The sequence below is a fragment of the Herpailurus yagouaroundi genome, unplaced genomic scaffold, assembly GCF_014898765.1.
Source record: "Herpailurus yagouaroundi ecotype Mexico unplaced genomic scaffold, PumYag 159, whole genome shotgun sequence".
NCBI lineage: Eukaryota > Metazoa > Chordata > Mammalia > Carnivora > Felidae > Herpailurus > Herpailurus yagouaroundi.
In genome coordinates, this window is record NW_024412400.1 from 26,410,932 (window position 1) to 26,430,764 (window position 19,833).

At 40.3% G+C, this 19,833-nt stretch overlaps 1 protein-coding gene across 2 annotated transcripts in view; it reads right to left on the reverse strand.

Annotated features, from left to right (window-relative positions):
- Positions 1 to 11,675, reverse strand: part of CAPN7 (calpain 7) — a 42,439-nt gene extending 30,764 nt beyond the window's left edge. Inside the window, exons 1-5 of one of the 2 annotated variants that reach the window (XM_040480159.1) lie at positions 11,329 to 11,675; positions 8,298 to 8,406; positions 3,940 to 4,097; positions 2,972 to 3,039; positions 625 to 825 (exon numbers count right to left, since the gene is read on the reverse strand). In XM_040480159.1, the coding sequence (XP_040336093.1) occupies positions 625 to 825; positions 2,972 to 3,039; positions 3,940 to 4,097; positions 8,298 to 8,406; positions 11,329 to 11,430 (638 nt within the window). In that variant the 5' untranslated portion in view covers positions 11,431 to 11,675. The remainder of the gene's footprint in view (positions 1 to 624; positions 826 to 2,971; positions 3,040 to 3,939; positions 4,098 to 8,297; positions 8,407 to 11,328) is intronic. The other variant, XM_040480158.1, reaches the window with a different exon arrangement.
- Between the last annotated feature and the right edge of the window lie 8,158 nt (positions 11,676 to 19,833).

Consider the following 19,833-nt stretch of genomic DNA (forward strand, 5'->3'; position numbering starts at 1 on the left):
CCACACTGGCTTTAGCCGATCTACAATGGCTCACAACACAATCACAAGGATTTCCACAACTTTGTTGTTTTGCATTTTTAATATCCCCTGAGGCTGCTTCCAGACTCTGAGTTGGCTTCCTAAACCAGGGATTGGCAAATGTTTTCTGTAAAGAACCAGACAGTACATCATTTTGGCTTTGCAATGAGGTCTCTGTCACATATTCTGTTTTTTCTTCGTTTTCCTTTTTATAACCCTTTAAAGACCATTCCCTTTGCTGACCTAGGTCTAAACTATTTCAAGGTGACAACTGTTTTCCCTAATGGGCTCTGGTTACCAGTTGCATAGATTATGAGTGGTCTACCATAGCTCTATTTTATTGTTTAACCTTTTCAGCGTTCGATTTTAAAGTACGTTAGGATTTTCAGAAAGACCTACTAGAAATGCTAACACTAAAATATATGAGAACAAATTTTAACTATTTCAAGTTATGGCTATATGGCAATATAATTTATACCTGAATAAGAGCACAACACACCATAACAAAGATGTGAATACAACTCAGCGAACCTGATGAAAATTAAATTACCTGTGTTGATTATGTTAACAAAATTATTCATTACAATGAATCATAAACTGATTTACCTGAGAACTTCTATTTCTTCTGCTGTATATCTCTGTCCTTGTGCATCACATGACTGTGGACTTATAAAGGGCTGAGGTCTTTCAAGGAAGGGACTAGTCCCTAGTGGAAAATGTGCTCTCGTTGGAGGTGGCTTTGGTTTGGTATTTGTTGACTTGATTTTACATAATGGTTTTGTTAAAGGCTCACTCAATGCTTCTGCTCTATAATAGAAAAAGGTACAGAAAAACTGTTCTAGTTTTTAAGCTTTCCAGAAAATAAAATTTACTTCAAGAACCAGTCAAGCATTCCTAATGTAAAACTAGTAAGATTCATACATACCAGTCAACAGTTCACTACTTAAGCTACTTCCCAAAGTAAGATTCAGTATTTCGCTACTGATAAACATTAATTGATAATATTACTGAGAACATTAATTGAGCACTTATTGCATGTCAGATACTATGCAAAGTAAGAGGGATATAAGAATGTATAAAATGCAATCTCTTCTCTTAAGGTGTTCAGAATTTTGTGAGGAAAGAAAGACAACTGCATCAAAAGTGACAGATGCTAAAAGTATTACATGCGAGTGAACGCACGGCAGAAGACATTAACTTAATGACCGAGAAAAAAGGGTGAGTCAGGGGAGGTTTTTCTGAACTGGATGTGTGAGCCACAGAAGTCCACCTGGGGAGTGAGGGAGCATTCTAAGTAGAGAGAAGAGCACGTGCAGATGTGCAGGAGTATGAAATAGCACAAGTTAAAGATAACTTCAAAAGAATGGATGACGCCCCTGTGAAAAGTACAAATGAGAGGCAGGAGAAGATGAGACCAGGGCAAGAGTTGATCATGGAATGTGTCACATGATATCCAAGGAAATTGTGGCTTTGTTTTGTCAAAGGTTCAAACAGAAGTTCTTAACTTGAGGTCCACATAGGAGCTTTAGGAATGTTGTGAACACTGAAATTACATGAAATGTACATGAAAAAAATTTTATGTACATTTTTCTTGGGAAGAGGACCCATAATTTTGAACAGACCCTCAAAGAAGCCAATGACCGACCCACCCCTCTGTGCTTAGGGTGCACTCAGAGGATACCGGATGGGTTATCCACATGGGTAATAAACATCACCTATGATTCTGACTAGTGAAAATGGAGAAGATAACTATGTGTCAAGTGCTCATACCCTCATGAATCTGGAGAGACAAACTAAATGTTAGATGATGGCAACAAAAAGGAAGGATGACTCTTATACCTCAATAAAAAAAAAAGAAGGGTTGGGGGTGGTATAGCTACCTAGTAAGATCCTCAAAAAGAGGTAATTTTATTCATACATAAATGTAATTTCCATCCTTTACTTTCATCTCTAACACTCTTTTTTAAGAGGTATAGGGGCGCCTGGGTGGCGCAGTCGGTTAAGCGTCCGACTTCAACCAGGTCACGATCTCACGGTCCGTGAGTTCGAGCCCCGCGTCGGGCTCTGGGCTGATGGCTAAGAGCCTGGAGCCTGTTTCCAATTCTGTGTCTCCCTCTCTCTCTGCCCCTCGCCCGTTCATGCTCTGTCTCTCTCTGTCCCAAAAATAAATAAACGTTGAAAAAAAAAATTAAAAAAAAAAAAAAAGAGGTATAGTTCTCCTGCACAAATCTATTCATTCTCAAATACCCACTGAGCACATACTATATGTCTGGCACTCAGCTAGGTGGCTACGGCATTGAACAAAACAGACAAAATTCTCTGCACTCACAGTTTACATGGAGGGTTGGAGTTCAAAGGGGCACAGACATTCATAATAGACATGATAAAACTGGTAAATGTCATATACTTTAGAAAGTGGTAAGGTCTGTGGGAAAAAGAGTAAGCAAGATGAAAGTACTGGAGGAGATTCCATCTTAAATGAAATGGTTAGGGCAAAGCCCTGTTGGAAAGCTGACATCTGAGCAAAGAGTTGAAAGAGCTACAGATACTATATAATTTGGGGGTATGTATATGGATGCAGGCCAGCGCAATGTCAATTTCTCTAATTTTAATAGTAGTTCTGGAAGGCTCTCTGGAAATCTGGTACGACACAACAGAAGGAAGTCTTCCACTTCAATATCATAATCATATCAATATCATCATCATTTTGTTTTACACATAGCAAACACTAAATAAAAAGTGTCTTGACTGATTTGTTATTTCTTGAGTTGAAAGCAGAGAACTAGAAAGAAATAAATTCACCCAGAGGAAGAAGGTCGACTTGCTCTAGATCTCAGGTTAAAGATGGATGTTTGTCACTATGAACTCTACAACACATTTAGAGACATCTGTCAAATTTAAGTAACACAGTACACTGCCATCCATGATAAGAACTTGAGTGACCAAAACTCACCTATCTAGTGCCTGTCGAGCCAACTGTTTCAGTTTATTTTGCAGAGTTTTATCAGCAGTTTCATAAGACTTAAGAGAAAGAGAGACAGACATTCTGAAGCATAATTTTTTTCTTTGCTTGATCCATATTTCTAAGCAGATAATTTACAACGCAATATATTTCTTCAAATAACGAGAGAATAAACCAAGATGACCATTTGTTTTCATCCTTAAAGGTATCATTTAAAACAGCATTGAAAACATGTCACTGAGGTAAACTTTAAGACCACGTCATGTGGTAAACGAGCCACAACTGTACAAACATGGTGTCATGGAAAGCTGAGCAGCAGGAGCCTCAGGAGACCAACACTCACCCCCAGTCTCAGGTTCCTACAGAATCAGGCAAGATGGTTTCCCTGGACAAAAAGCCAGTCCTCTGACAATACTGAGAACACCACTCTCTATCATTCCACCTCATCTTCCTATCAAATACACTACACTGCTCTCTCTCATGCCCTAGATGTCCCTTAAAGCTAACTGTCCCAAACAGGGTCCACAGGAAGCAGTAAAAGCCCCTCAGCATATAGATTTTACATTGCAACACAATAAACCTCTCCCAAACCACTTATTTTTTAATGTATGAAATTAAAAAAAAAATGGGGGGAGGTTTATTCTAAATTCATGGATTTGTGCTGGTGAATTCTTCCTGTAATAATTTTAGGTACATGGGTTTAAACAGGTTAAAAAATAACACCTAAAATTAAAAACAACAACATTGCCTAACGATTCAATCCTAAAACTCCATTTTTTAACAAAATGTTAAAAACCCATCATTAATTATCTACTCTTCATCATCTTTTAATGAGGAGTGACTTAATTATATTTCTTAACGATACAGTAATTTTTTTTCTTAAAGGAATTGTTAAATAAAATTCACCAGTAACAGAAATCTCTTCGCTTAATCCCACCAAATTTAGTAGCTATACATACGGTTTTCAGACAGAGATCTACAGCTTCGGTATACAATTCTATGGCATCTTCCACATTCCCTTTTTCATCTTCGTCAAAAGCTTGTGTAACAAGGAAATGAGCACGCTCTAAGTCCAACTGATGTTTTGATTTCAAAGGATCTGCACTCTTTGACTGAACTAGGACAGGAAAAGGGCCATATAGATGAAATATTACATTTATGTGATTTGTATATATCCAGGAAACACACCACTTTAATACATTTAAGACATTTTTTATCAAAACTTTGTAATTTTTCATTTTAAAAACAAGGTCAAATAATGATCCCTAAGAACTAATTTCTCCCCTTTCAATCTGAATTTTAAGGCCTAAAAAAAAAAAAAAAATCCCTACTTTTGTAATTCATCACACAATACACGCAAAAGACCAAAAAAATCAAAAATGTATTATTTACCAAAAAAAAAATTTCCCCTGAATTTATCCTTGCCAGCACTTTCTTCCTTTAAAAAATAAAACACCTGGAGTACTCCTCACATACCCCTGCCCTGCCCCAAAGACAAAACAAAAAAATTTGGAAAATGTTGATTCTAAAGAAACTCTATTTTATTTAAGGAAATTAAAACAATGTTTTTCAGTACAGACAATAATTGTGTGGCACAGTATCTTAGGCCCTGATGATTAAGTTCCTGCTGTTTCCTATTCATCTGAGTCCAGGTTAAATAATCATATATTTTTACTGCTCTTTGAAATAAGTATGTTTGTTTTTAATATAAAGGTTTATAAGGTACTTATTTCAAGAATGTAAAAAATCTCTTACAACTAAATAATAAAAAGACAACTCCAATTTTAAAAATGAGTGTGATGATTAATCTTATCAATTTGTATCAACTCTAACTGGGTGCCTAGATACTTGTGTAGACTTGGTTTCTAGGTACATCTAAGAGAGTGATTCTGAATGAAATTAACCTTTGAATTGGTAGTAAAAGCAGACTGTCTTCCCCAATGTGGGTGGGCATCAACTAATCCCCTGAGGAGCTGAAAAGAATAAAAAGGCAGAGGAAGGGAGAATTTACCTTCTCCAAATGATGGCTTTCTCTCTGTCTCTCTCTCTCTCTTTTTTTTTTTTTTTTTTTTAGTTTTTTCCTGCCCCAGGGACTGGGACTTACACAATCAACTCCCCTGCCTCTCAGGCTTTTCGACTTGGACAAAACTATATCACTGGCTTTCTTAGGTCTTTCTTGCTTGCAGACTGCACATGATGGGATTTCTTGGACTCCATAATGAGGCTCTGTTATGATTCAATTCCTTATGCTAAATATCTTTATATCCTATTGCTTCCGTTTCTCTGGAAAGCCCTGATTTACATAATAGGCAAAAGATCTGTACAACCCTTTCTCCAAAGACATTCAAATGGCCAACTGGCCCATGAGAAGATGCTCAACATTAGCCAGCAGGGAAATGCATACCAAAACCCAAGATGCCACATTTATACCCACTTGGGTGGCTAAAATTAAGAAAGACAGAAAATAATAAATGTTGGTAGGAAGAATGTGAAGGAAATGGAACCCTCATACATTGCTGGTGGAAATAAATGGTGTTGCTACTTCGGAAAACAGTTCAGCAGTTCCTCAAAAAGTTAGACATAAAACTACCACATGACCCAGGACTTCACTCCTGGGTATATATCAAAGAGAACTAACAACCTATGTCCACACAAAAACACACACACGTACATTCCAAACAGTATTATTCACAACAGCCAAAAGGTAGAAGCAAGACAATGTCCATCAACTGATGAATCAATAAACAACATATGGTATATTGACACAATGGCTTTATTATTCAGCCATAAAAAGGAATGAAGTGTTGACACATACTACAACACGGATAAACCCTGAAAACATTAATGCTAAAGGAAAGAAGTCAGACACAAAAGGCTACATACTGGATGACTCTATTTACATGAAATGTCCAGAATAGGCAACTCCAGGGAGATACAAAGTAGGTTAGTGTAGTGGCTGCTAGAGGACAGTGGGTGGGAGGAATGGAGAGGGGGTGACTGCTAATGGATAAGAGGTTTCTTCTGGGGCAACAAAAATGTTCTACAATTAGCAGTGATGGCTGCACAACTCTGGAAATATACTAAAAACCACTGAATTGTATACTCTAAAAAGGTGAATCTTATGGTAAGTGAATTACAGCTCAATAAAGCTGTTATTTAAAAAAAAAAAAAAAGCTTCCCATTTTCTCTCTTAAAGGTATGGTGGCAACTTTTTAGAACTTTAACACCTCTCTGAAGCATATACTCATCCCATTTACAGAATGAAGACACCAAAGTTCAAAAATGTTAAAATATCTAGCCCAAAGTTTCTCAGTCACACATGACTGACATTTTCACCTGGATAATTCTTTGCTGTAGACTGTCCTCTGCATCGGAGGATCTTTAGTAAGATCTCTGGCCTTTACCCAACTAGTTGCCATAGTATACTTCCCACCTCTCCCTATTCTAAAACCCCAAAAATCTCTCCAGACACTGCCCAAAATCTTCTGAGGTACAAAACTGTTCCCAGTTGAGATGGACTGATCTAGCCTAAGGTTTTGCAGCTACAAGCTACAATTTAGATCTTTTAATTTTAAATCTTGAGCTCTTTATACTATACTGGTGAATTTCAAACTGTGTTACCCTTCCCCACCCAGAAATCAACTTATCCCTCAAGAGTCCCCTGTCAGCAAAACTTGTTTTACACATTGTCTGAAATGTTCACCTGAAAAGGGATTCGTTTGCTTAAAATAACAATTAATCCATTAGATTCTCTACAAATTATACTTCATTTGTTGAACAAAGAGGGTCAAAAAGCTAGCAAAACAATTAAGGTACGCTATGCTTTAAAAATCCTTTTGAACTTTACTTCTGTTTCACTGGCAAACCTCTATTCCTCAAGAGATTAGAGTTGTCACAATCCATGCCTGAATATCACATTTAAAAATATCTTATTTATAAACTCATTTGGCTGGGAAGACAGAGTTACTTTGAATTTCATGTTATTTTGACTACATGAATCAGCAGAACTTTGTATTAATTGAGGCCCTAATACACAGGCAATTGACTTTTCAATACATGCAATTTCTGGGCACTGTCTTAAATTAAACTACCTCGTCCTTAAGAGGATTATCCTAACAAGAAATCCAATGATGGGATCTACTTTTTCCTAACCATGTGCTAATAACTGCTCTGATCTACTGAGAACAAGTGATGGAAAACAGCACAAAGTCCAGCACGGAATGCTGAATAAAGACTCCTCTAAGCTGCTTGTGGTTTTATTACAGGGTCACAGAAGAAAAGGGGTAAGAAGAGCTCTTAGTAGAGATGAATCCATTTTTAAGGCAAAATATCAGTAGGTTACCACTTCCTTTTCTACCATGTCAACAGCAGATTTTGATAGCAGCCACATACCTCTAACAAAACTGTGATCATTAAGCCTGTGTGCTTGTGTCACAGCATTTGCCATGCTGTTTACTATAAAAGTAAATACAAGTTGTTCCAGGTATCAACTTACATGTTGGTTTCCAAGATATGGCTTAAAAAAAGAGTTTAGTTAAGGTCTTGAGGTTGAGGATACTGATATAGAAGAGATTATGAACACGCTGCTGAAGTCGTTAACACTGGAGACATAACCCCTGAACAATGAAGAGGTTAGGGGCACTGACAGAAATCCACATGTAACTTTTGACTCCCCCAAAACTTAACTACTAATAGCCTACTGCTCACTGGAAGCCTTACAAGTTGATAAACACATATTTTAAATATGTGTTATATACTATATTCTTACAATAAAGTAAGCTAGACAAAAGAAGTTATTAAGAAAATCATAAGGAAGAAAATATATTCACAGTACCATAAAAAAAGTCTGTGTGTAAGTGGACCTACACAGTTCAAACCCCTGTTTGTTCAAGGGTCAACTGAAGTCATTTAATCTTAATATCAGGAGAGGGCATGTGACAGATATTTAAAAAGTAGACTTTAACAGGGTCCTAATCCGGACTCTGCCACTGATACAGTTTAAATATAGGTAATTCAGTATCTCTGTACTCCTGAGAAATTAGAGGAGGCTGGACTATATTATCCCTAAGTTTCCTATTCACAGATCTATCACTTATTTCCATATTATGACTTATAAAGACATGACTACCAAAAAATGAGCAGCAAGAGTGAAGATCAAGACGCAATGATAAAAATGAAAAGGAAAGAGAAACATAGGGGGCTAATATAACACTATATATGTCAACTATACTTAATAAAAATTAAAAAAAGAGAAACATAGGGGGAAAGGATGTGATGAGAGAAGGAGAAAAATGACATTTAGTAGTCCTTTACTAACCTGCTGAATGCAAAGCCTGAACTCTTTCCAGATACTCATTTATTTTTTCTTGAATATGTTCCAGGCTTGATCCTGCCATCTCAGCATAAATTAAGGCTTGTGCAGCTTCCTAAAAAAAATAAAAATAAAAAAAAATAAAAAAATCAAAGGAATCTAATAAATGAATTACAATTTGAATTTTCTCTACCACTTTCTAACTCACTACTGCTTTCTATAAATGACAAAATAAGGTCTTTAAGACAGTAGTAAGTGGGTTTTATATAACCCCCCGATACCTTTTCTTCAGTTCTCAATTTGTTCATACTGTTAAAAATTTATGAACTCAAATATGAGATTATAAACATTTTCTCAGGATAGCTGTACTTCTATGTTTTCTGCTTTCCTTTTTTATGCAATAGGTCAGACTTAAAATTATATACCTTGAAAATATGAATTAGGCCTGAAAAGCATTAGAATAAATATATAACAATAATAATACTGGTTATTACTGGTTCATACTAATAATAGGTTAATGATAACTAAAAATATTAAGTGTCAAAAAAAGATTGTAAGAAATTATAAAGCTTAGGGTACCTTGCTGGCTCAGTCAGTAGAGTACGCGACTCCTGATCTCAAGGTTCTAAGTTTGAGCCCCTTGTTGAATGTTGAGATTAAAAATTAAAAAAAAGGGGGGGGGGAATTATAAAGGTTAAAAATCTCACAGTGGAAAATCTTTTTTTCCATGTAAAATATTGCCAAAGGGTGACACATTTTTTTTTAAACTTTATTTTGAGACAGAGAGAGAGAGATCATGCCAGCTGGAGGGACAGATTGAGAGAAAGAATCCCAAGCAGCACTATGCAGAGCTGGAACTCAGGAACACGGAGATCGTGACCTGACCCCAAATCAAGAGTCGGACTCTTGACTGAGCCACCTAGGTGCCCTAGGTGCCCTTTCAAATCTATTTTAAAGCAGATTTCAGGTGTACGGAATCAACATATTTTAATTAAGAAAATCTGCATTCATCTTCCAGTTCTTTTAATACTCTCATGGCCAGTTATGCTGCGGCTAGTTCTCCCCATTACCATTTTAGGATAACAGGTTACAAATGCTATGGCGAGAAGGACCATAAAGAGATTTCTCCAAGCAACACCTTCCTAGCAATAACCTAAGCATGTGCACTTTGCAGAGGCTGTTGCCAAATTGTCTGGATCCAAAGAAGCCAGCTATCTACTGAACAAAACTTTCTGAATACAGTTAGTGGAGCAGGGGTTGTTTCACTGAACTTAACAAAATCAGTGAGAAGAGTATGGTTTTGATCCATATGAAAATTTACTGAAAGGCTGTGGGGGGTAAGGAAGATGATTTCCTCAGATTCTGTAACTCACACATTTCATAGGAGAAAGAAAATTTTACATGTAAACATTAAATATTTTATGTACTATTATCTAAATACAACATAGTTTATCTCAAACTGATGTTATATATGTATAAATACATATTTCATACCTCCAATTATCTTTCATGTAAATACTGATTTTCAAATAATTATCTGGCTTAAAAGAAAGAAAGCCAACTAAAAACTTGCTGGTATCAGTTTTTATTCATTTAATCTATATTTGAAAATGACAACTAAGGAATCCCTCACACAACAGTATGAAGACAGAAAATGCTAAATATCTGGTAAAGTTTACATAAACAGTTCCTAGAAGCACAACCACTTTTCTGACTTTCTCAAGGATAAAACATTCTTCATGCATGCAATCTTACAGCAAAATAAGAGGCACTGGTGTAGTATTTTCTTTTGCTTTAGACAAAGCTGTTTCATATGGCATATTTTAACCTATGAATATCTGTCACTTATTTCACAAAAGTAAAACATTGAATTTTAAACACATACCACCTTCGCGAAATTGTTCAAAAAAAAAAAGTCCAAAAGGAATGATTCTGAAACACACCAAAAGTCTCTAAATATGGATTATTACATGAAGGCAATAAAATAATAATCTGAGAAAAGCAAACCACACATTACTGATAGCAAACACGTTTATATATATAAAAAAAAATTACTACTACTGGTATGATCAAAGTCCGACATTCTTTCTTTAAAAAAAAAAAAAAAAAAGATGACTGTATCACGAGGATACAGCTACCTCCACTAGGAAGCAGAGGCCATGGCTAAGAGCTGGAGGAGTGTATTTGCAAATCCTCAGGACCGGAGAGCAGAGAGTGGGCTGTAGAAGGTCATATTCTTTAATTATTCCGCCCCCGGTAACTGAGGAATAAACTGCCAAGAAATGTGTAAAGCGTTAGTTATAAGGAGATTAACCGCACCAATACTTATGATGCTGAAAAATCAGAATGAACCTAAATGTCCATTAGTCTGTAAATAAATTATGGCACATCCACACAATGGAATACTACGCATCTGTCGTTAATAAGATTAAACAAGCAACTTTAATGACTTTTTAAAAGCTCAAATACAAAGAAAAGGCTAAAATACTATAAACAGTACAATCCAAGTTTGTCTTGTACAGAGAAGCTGAATCACTGTGTTGTTCACCTGAAACTCATGTAACGTTCCACGTCAACTATACTCCCTTTTTTTAAACGTGTCTACGTGCATACGCGTAGACAAACAAGCACAAAGATAAATGCTCCGGTAACAGACGTGTTATTCTTCCTTAAAACTTTATTTTCTTCAACGAACATGCATTATTTCAGTGTTTATCAGAGACCACTTCCCACTACCATAAATCAGAGCCAAATGACAGCGAGAACTAGCTGGCTACTTAACAACCCATGCCTAACTACTGCTGCCATACGTAGCTCAACGGTGGACACTGGCCATCCAAGACTGTAACCAGAGAAGTGGTGGCTCCCAAGCCGCGACCAAACCCGCCCACGGTGGCAGGAGCCCGGGTGGCCTCTCCCCTGCAAAGGAGGGCAACAGAGCAGGAAGAGGGAAAAGCAAAGCTCAGTGGGCCTGGCCGCCGCGGCACCTGGACCCGCCCCCTGGCTTCATAAACAGTGCAGCGATTCCCCGCTCTACCTTGTAGTAAAACACAGCCTCGGAGTAGCGACCTTCGTGGTCGCGCTGCACCGCCAGCCGGGCGAACTGCACGGCGTCCCGCTCCAGCGCCGTGGCGTCCATGGCGCCAAGGCCCGGCACCGGCGGAGGGAGGGAGGGAAAACCTGACGAACGAAGGCTCCTGGCCGACCTCCGCACAGGCCGGGAGGCGGACTCGAGAACTCCGCCAAAAGAGCAGCAAAGTTTATTTTCAGTGACTGAGGGAGGAGAGCGGGTCTTGCCAGCCCGGGTCCGCGGCTACACCGAGCCGCCTCAACGCCGCGCCGGCGCCCAGCCTGTACGGCCGCCCCACTTCTCGGCCACCGCATTTCCCCCGTCCCGCCCACCGGCTCCACTGCGCAGGTGCAGCCCGACCCTCGGGAGTTTCTCGGGAGATAGGGCGGCGGAGGCCGGGCCCGCGGCAGTATGTGGGTGATAGGCGGGGCCTGGCCTGCGCGGCGGCAGCGCGCACGTGATCGCCAAGGCTCCGGGGATTGGGCAGGCGAAAGCAGAGTGGAGTCCGGGTGGCCCACCTCCCCTTGGTTTGCGGGGGTGTGGCAATGCCTACGGCGGCTGTTGCTGGCAACGCTAGGCAGGAGCGGCGCATGCGCCTTAGGGAGCTGTTTTCTCCACAATGTGTAAAGGTGGGGGAAGCGTAAAGGGCCATGGAAGAACAGTTTCCAGAGTCATCTGGACCGATTTCTTAAAAATTAGGGACGTAAAATAGGACATAGGATTCTCTTAAGATACCCTTTAATAGCACTTATTTTCTACCAAGTCAATCATAACCCTATATAGCACCCCCCACCGTGTGTGATATTGGTTGAATTGTCAACAAACAAGGTGATTTATCTTCACTTGTACTTATCCTTTGTTCAACTCAATGCTGTTGTAATTAATGGCTTAATTAGGTGGTTATTTGATTAATGTCTTTCTCACGTGGCAATATGGATGAAAGTCGAAATTCAATCATGATGATTCAAAGCAGCAAGACGCCAGAGTACATATTGCATGGTTCTGTTCGTAAGAAACACTGGAAAGGACAAGTCTAATCAATAATGCTAGAAATCAATAATTGGGGAGGGATACAAGGGAAACTTGGGATAATGGAAATTTTTTATGTCTTTTATGTCTTTTTACGTGTGCCAAAATGTAAACGTTTGTCAAAACCCATTAAAGTCTACGTTTTACATGTGTGATACAATGTTTTTCTTAATAACACCTTAATAAATTGTTTTTTTAGTCATAGTCTTTATTTAAATGGAACTTTCCATAGTTTCTTTAATTCTTCACATTTAGTGGCGTTAATAGTAACTATCAAACTGGGCTGTTGTAAAAAGCACAAGAGTTGGACGCTGCGTGGAACAAAGATAGTTCTCGTCACTAGCTACTATATACAGTTTTATAACTGAAGCAGGGATGGCTTCCGTCTTTACCAGTTTTATGGTAATACTGAACAAAAGCCTTGATCCACAGCAGGTGTTTAGCAAGTATTGTCAAACATGAATGAATGAACTCCCCTACTAAATATATTCAATGTGCCCTCCCCCATCTTGATTACTGAAGAATGAAATATAAATTCCTTAGCACAGATTAGAAGGTCCTTCAGAACATGACCTCAGGCCATATTCCCAAGGTATTTACAGTCACTATCTTGCACAAACTGATTAGAAGCTACAGCAGACAAATGCAGTTTTACTATAAGAGGATTTCTATGACATGTTCTTTCCTTCATTACAGCTTATAGAATTCCTAGTCCATTTTGAAGGAAGCCTTTTCTAGCACTCCTACGTAGTTGTGATCCCTTCCCGTACTTATTCATTTATTCCCCATACACGTAACCCTATTTCTTATTCATTTATTCAATGAACACTGGACACCTACTTTGTGTCAGAGACAGAGCTACATATTGAAGACACAAAGGCAAGAGAGTGAAATAAGGCAGGGTAAAAGCAAGTTGAAGCTCCAAAATATCTGCAGTCTCGGCGAAATGGAGTTTTCTAACCCATGAACAGAGTAAATCTCTTCATGTGTTCAGGTCTGTTTTATCTTAACAATGTTTTACAGTGCACAGGTCTTGCACATCATTGAATAAATTTTATCACTAAGCATATCACTAATGCTATTTTCAATTGCATTGCTTAGTTTCAATTGTTTTTGGTAGTGTATAGGAAGAGAATTGATATTTATTTATTGACCTTGTATTGGGTAATTATGAATTCTCCAGAAATCTTGAGAGTTTGGTGGTAGAACCTCATGACAGGCCACCTCCGTGGACCATCTGTCAGGATGTCCAATCACACCTCCACCTTGGGCTAGGTGTGTGACATGTACCACAGTAGAACTTGTCCAATGTTAAGGGCAAAAGTCCAAATGCCATCATCCTGCACTATGACAGCCCACATGGAGAGCTGGGACAGACCCAGAGGGAGGGGTAGGCTTGAGAAGACACTGATCAGCACACAAGCCCTCCTCAGGACGCCCCATGGGTTGTCGAATTCCTTGCCGCCCTCCCTGCAAATGGCTTCACTGTCACAGCAGCAAAATAAAGAAGCAGCAAAAGTTTTGCAATTCAGCCTTGCAAAGGGCTTCGGGAAATAGCACTGCCCTGGGACGCTGTAGGCGGGAGAGAGAATATCATTGCTAGTAGTAGTGTATTACTCTCTTTAAAGCTGCCAGCCTAGGAATGGTCATTTGTTACTTCGGTCAACAAATGCTAAGAATTCCTTTGACGGGACACGGGGGATTCGGGGGATTCGAACAAAGGGACCGAAGCGGTTCACACTGGAGCGGCTAGGAGGCACAGAAGCTAACAGTGCAAACACCACTGGATGACTGCTGAGAGAGGGGGCAGGCAGGGGCTGGCAGGGCCAGAGGAGCAGCTTGTCAATCAGCCTGGGGAGTCTCACCCCCAGTCCCAGAGGAAGGCAGACAAGAGCAAAGCAGAGAGGAATAGAGGGATGTGTCAGGCTCAGGATGAGGCAGGAGTGTGGAGCCCAGGGTGCAGGGAGGATTTCCGTTCCCGGGTATGGCTGTATGGCTGTATGGCTGCGGGGAAGTGACAGAAATGACACTGGAAGGAGGCAGGGCTCCTCACACGTTGGCTGAATCGGGCTCACCTGGGGGTAGTGGGGTTCCACCCCCAGGGTTTCTGATTCAGCAGGTCTGGCTGGGGCTCTCTCCAATGTGCATTTCTGACAGGTTCCCAGGTGCTGCTGCTCTGGAGTTTAAAAGGAGGCATGGGAAGCCCAAGGTCAGTTCCCAGCCAAGACTCTTGACCATGGCTCCATGGCCTCGTGGCCTTGAACTTGCAGGGCTCGGAGAGGGCGTGTGTCGTGCTAATGATGCCAGGACAGGGCTGGGACCCATGGCTGCTGTGCCAGCTCCATGTTCTTGAACTTTCCTTCTTTCCTAATCTCTTCCTCTGCAGCCCTTTAGGCTGTTTGGGTTTTGGCCCTGCAATGTGTCTGAACACAGCTTTTCCAGGCCTCACCACCTCACAGGGCTTGTAAGGAGACAAAGCTTTTGTGAGTTATCTGGGTGCAGGTGGATCGCCCTCGGGTGCTCCCACACTCCCTCCAGACTCCAGTCCTGGTGCCTCAGTCCCTGCCTGACTTCTTGTAGAAACTGTCCGATTTCAGTGACCTCCTTTCCTCCCCACATAATGGGAAAATGGAATCATTTCCCTACCTACCAACACTGCCCCGTGATTTCCCATATGCAAAATAATCATTGGTTTTTGTTTTTTTGTTATAGCTCCTCAACAGTATGAGGAGGGAACAATTTTTCAAATCATTAAAGAATTGGGACACTGGAACTAGAAACAACGGAAGAGTCTGGGGAAAAGTTGCACAAAATGAGCTTCGAACGCCAGTAAATATTATTTTGGCTCATTTAAAGTATTAGGCTCAGCCATATCAAATCACCATTTTTGTAGGTCAAAAATAGTCAAATATCTGTCACAATAAGCAACTTCCTATGGTTCAACTTAATTCTACATATATATGTATATATCCTAATTATATATTCAAAATTCTTAATCCCATTTATATCTGTATATTATAAATATATATCCTAAATTAAATATAAATTATAATTAGATATATATTTTAATTGTATATGAATACCGTATGTATAAATTATATATTAATAGGTTATATGTGTAATTATGCATAGATTATATATAATAGGTTATTTTATATATAGCTTAATTATATATCCTTATCAAATATATGCCTGCAATTCGAATAAATATATATACATAGGCACAGAATTAGGATATATATATATATATATGTAAAATTAGAATGTACGTATATGTATGTGCATTTGTGTAAGTCAGGGCTTGGTATTAGACACATGCCGCAACAGCTTGCTCTCATGACCCGGAACCCTGGCTGCCCTAATCCCTGCCTCTCACGCATGTACAGCACATACCCCGCCTACACATAGAAGGCATCTGGGGTCATCCAGGTTGGTGGAGTTCTGATGGGTCCCAAACCACGTGCATAACCTCTAGGGTGAAAGGAACCCACCTCCTAAAAATCTGTGGTGGCAGCTTTCCACAGTGATAGCTAGTCCCCAGTTACACTGGCTGTCTGATGGGTCCCAGGCTTACCAGTCATCAAAAGTCCCAGGTGTCTTAGGGAAGGCCATCGGGACAGGCCCCATACTAACAAGGCGGTCCAGACTCCTGCAGCTTTACCTTCAGGGCAAATATTTCCTCGCATTTATGTAGATTAAGGGCTTGGAATTAGTCAGGTACCTTTCACCCCCAACAGCCTGTTCCTGTAATCAGGCCTCTCCCCACAGCTTTCCTGTGCCCAGTCTCTGGCTACCCTGACCTGCACCACTTAGCTTGCAGTAAGCACCTGTCAGCCGGCCTGGAGCTCCAGTGGAAACCACCTACGTGGCCTCCAGGGTGGGGGGACTCCTAGCCTGAAATTCCTTGTGTGAGGCATCAGTTTTTTGTTTTTGTTTTTTGTCTTTTTTTAGTTTATTTATTTATTTATCTTGAGAGAAGAGAGAGAGAGCACGAGCAGGGAAGGGGCAGAGAGAGAGGAAGAGAGAATCCCAAGCAGGCTCCACACAGTCAGCACAGAGCATGATGTGGGGCTCAAACTCATGAACCATGAGATTACGACCCGAGCCAAAACCAAGAGCCAGATGCTTAACGGACTGAGCCACCCCGTTGCCCCAGAGGCAGCAGTTTTAAACTGGCAACAGTCAGTCCCCATCAGACCACATGCCTGATGGGGGTCCTGATCTCAGGCACATGCCTGAGGAGTTCTGATGGGTCCCAGCCCATTGAGGGCAGCTGGGGCCCTCCAGCAACATTGAGCTTGGGTCTTCTCAACTACCTGCATCATCTCCAGGGCAAAGGGGGCCTAACTCCCCAAGATCTTTCTGAGGCAGCAGCTTTAACCTGGCAGCTTTCAGGCCCCATTTGGCCTGGCTGCCTGATGGAGTCCTTGGTTACTTGTCATCAAGGCTCAGAAATTTCTTATTGGAGGACTGGCAGACCTCGAGGCCCAGCCTGGAAAGGCAGTCCAGACTCCGCCAGCTTTACCTTTGGGGGAACACAGGCACACCTTGTTTTATTGCATTTCACAGTTACTGTGTTTTTTTACAGATCAAAGGATTGTAGCAACCTTGTGTCAAAGAAGTGCCTCAGCACCATTTTCCACTACTCTTTGCTCACTTGGTGTCTCTTTGTCACATTTTGCTAATTTTTCCAATATTTCAAACTTTGTCATTATTATATTTGTTATGGTGATCTGTGATCAATGATTATGACTCTGAAAGTTCAGATTATGGTTAACCTATTTGAGCAGTAAAATATTTTTAAATTAAGTCAGATACATTGTTTAAGACATAATGCTATTGCACACTTAATGGATGACAGTGTGCAAGCACTTTTAAATGCACTGAAAAAATTAAAAAATTCATTTGACTTGCATCGAGATGTTCACTTTGTAACAACAAACTGTAACATCTCTGAGTTATGCCTGCATCATTTATACACACATATGGACATCCAAATTATCTTTCTATCCCGATTTTTAAATATAGCCCAACTATATGTACATATTTTTATCTATACACACTCTAAATTTATTTGTATATATCTAATATACAGATTTTATAATCCTCATTTATAGAACTCCTAAGTTTATATACATATCCTTATTTTATACTTATATATGCTGATATACTTATTTCATACATATCCTAATATGCACCCACACTCAAGTGGTCCTAGATTTAAAGCCTGGCAGGTAATAAGAATGGAGAAAGGACTTGTTTGGACACAGGAGTGTGCTGATGCTGGTCCTTCACAGTTGCCATCTCATACACATAAAAGACCCAAACTGAAACAAAACAGGTCCGAGGAACAACTCGTCCTATTTACTGCAGAGCTTCACCAGCCACGCTGGGTTTATGTGAGTTTCTGAGATCACACTGCTACTCGTGTTTCCGTGTGGCCCTGGGGCTGTATACGGTAATGTGACATGGCTGCATGTTACCCCCCAAGTGCTTATGGTCACTAGTTTACTTTTTTTTTAAAATTTTTTTAAACGTTTTATTTATTTTTGAGACAGAGAGAGACAGAGCATGAACGGGGGAGGGGCAGAGAGAGAGGGAGACACAGAATCGGAAGCAGGCTCCAGGCTCTGAGCCATCAGCCCAGAGCCCGACGTGGGGCTCGAACTCGTGGACCACGAGATCGTGACCTGAGCCGAAGTCGGACGCCCAACCGACTGAGCCACCCAGACGCCCCACTAGTTTACTCTTTTGAACAAATATTTATTTAAAACCCTTACCGTGATGCCCAGGAGCACAATGGTTCCCAGTCCCAAGCCTTTGTGGGGCTAGCAGCTCCATCCCTAGGGCAAGGAAAGGAAACAGAAGTAGGCTGGGGTTGGGAAGGGGAGTTGGAGGGTCAATGTCCCACCTAACTGGGCTAGCCACTGCTCAGTTCTTAACAGTTCAAGGGAATTGGGGACCCAGTACTTTTTAATTTTTTAAGTAAGTATTTATTTATTTTGACAGAGAGAGCACATGCATGCATGGGGGAAGGGCAGAGAGAGAGGGAGAGAGAGAATCCCAAGCAGGCTTCCCGCTGTCAGTGCAGAGCTTGATGCAGGGCTTGATTTCAGAAACTGTGAGATCATGATCTGAGCCAAGATCAAGAGTCCAACGCTCAACTGACTGAGCCACCCAGGCACCCTCCAGTACTTTTTTTTTTTAACTTTACTTATTTTTGAGAGAGAGAGAGAGAGAGAGAGAGAGAGAGAGAGAGAGAGAGAGAAACAGAGGGTGAGTGGGGGAGGGACAGAAAGAGAGAGAGAGACACAGAATCCCAAGCAGGCTCCCCTGACACAGGGCTCATGAACTATGAGATCATGACCTGAGCTGAAGTTGGACGCTTAACTGACTGGGCCACCCAGGCGCCCCTCCAGTACTTTTTAAAAGAGAAGTCAGAACTGCAAATTTTGGTGTAAAAATCTCCGTTTTTAAATAAACATGAATAAACATGTTTTTCTAGATACAATGAGCCAACAGTGTGTATCTATCTGTAGGCTATCATGGGCCCACATCCTGACATTTCGATCTTTTGGTTTGTACTTTATTTCTTTTGCTTTTTATAGAGGGATCTCTGTTGGGGGCGTGGGGGAGGGGTAATGCTGGTACCTGTGGACGCAATGGTGAGTGAAAACAGAAACAGCCCTCTGCTTGTGGACCTTTTTGGTCTAGTGGGAGATACAATGACAACAAAAAAATCCACTAGCAAATGAATAGTTACAAGTGGAGATGAATATTCCAAAGGTAATTCTGTTCTGGAAGAGTTTATGAAAAGGAAACTGACCTTAACTAGGGGGTCAGCAAAGACTTCCTCCAAATAGAGGGACCTCTTTGTACAGTGGTTCTGTGACCAGACTTAAAAAATGGGACAGGACCACTGTGGCTGAAGCAGAGAGAGTAAGAACAGTAAGATGTACAGAGAGGCTAGGGAGGTGGGTGGTCAAGTACCAGACCTGTAGGGTCTTGCTGGCCATGTTAAGGATTTAGATTCTATCTTAATCTTCAGTACACATTATAGACCACTGGACCCAATAGTTTTTGACTTGCTTTATGGACGGATGCTTAGCATCTAAGCAACCTTTGGAGATCTTTCTGTGTGTTAAAAATATTTTGCTATTTTATGATTCAATGATGAAATTCCTTACTAAATAATTACTAAATATTACTACTAACATTACTAAGTAATTCCAATCTATGCTTCAAAAATGCTAGGATAACAGGGAAATAGAGGATGGAATGCCTAAATCAATGAAGTAATAATGAAATAAATCATTACATGACATCGCTCTTCAGTTTTCTCACTGAATTGCTCGAAGAATTGTACCATCTCTCAAAAAGATATAAAAGAAATCTGGAGAAACCATCTTTGTAGGATAACTTTAGTGTATTTTAAAAAACTTT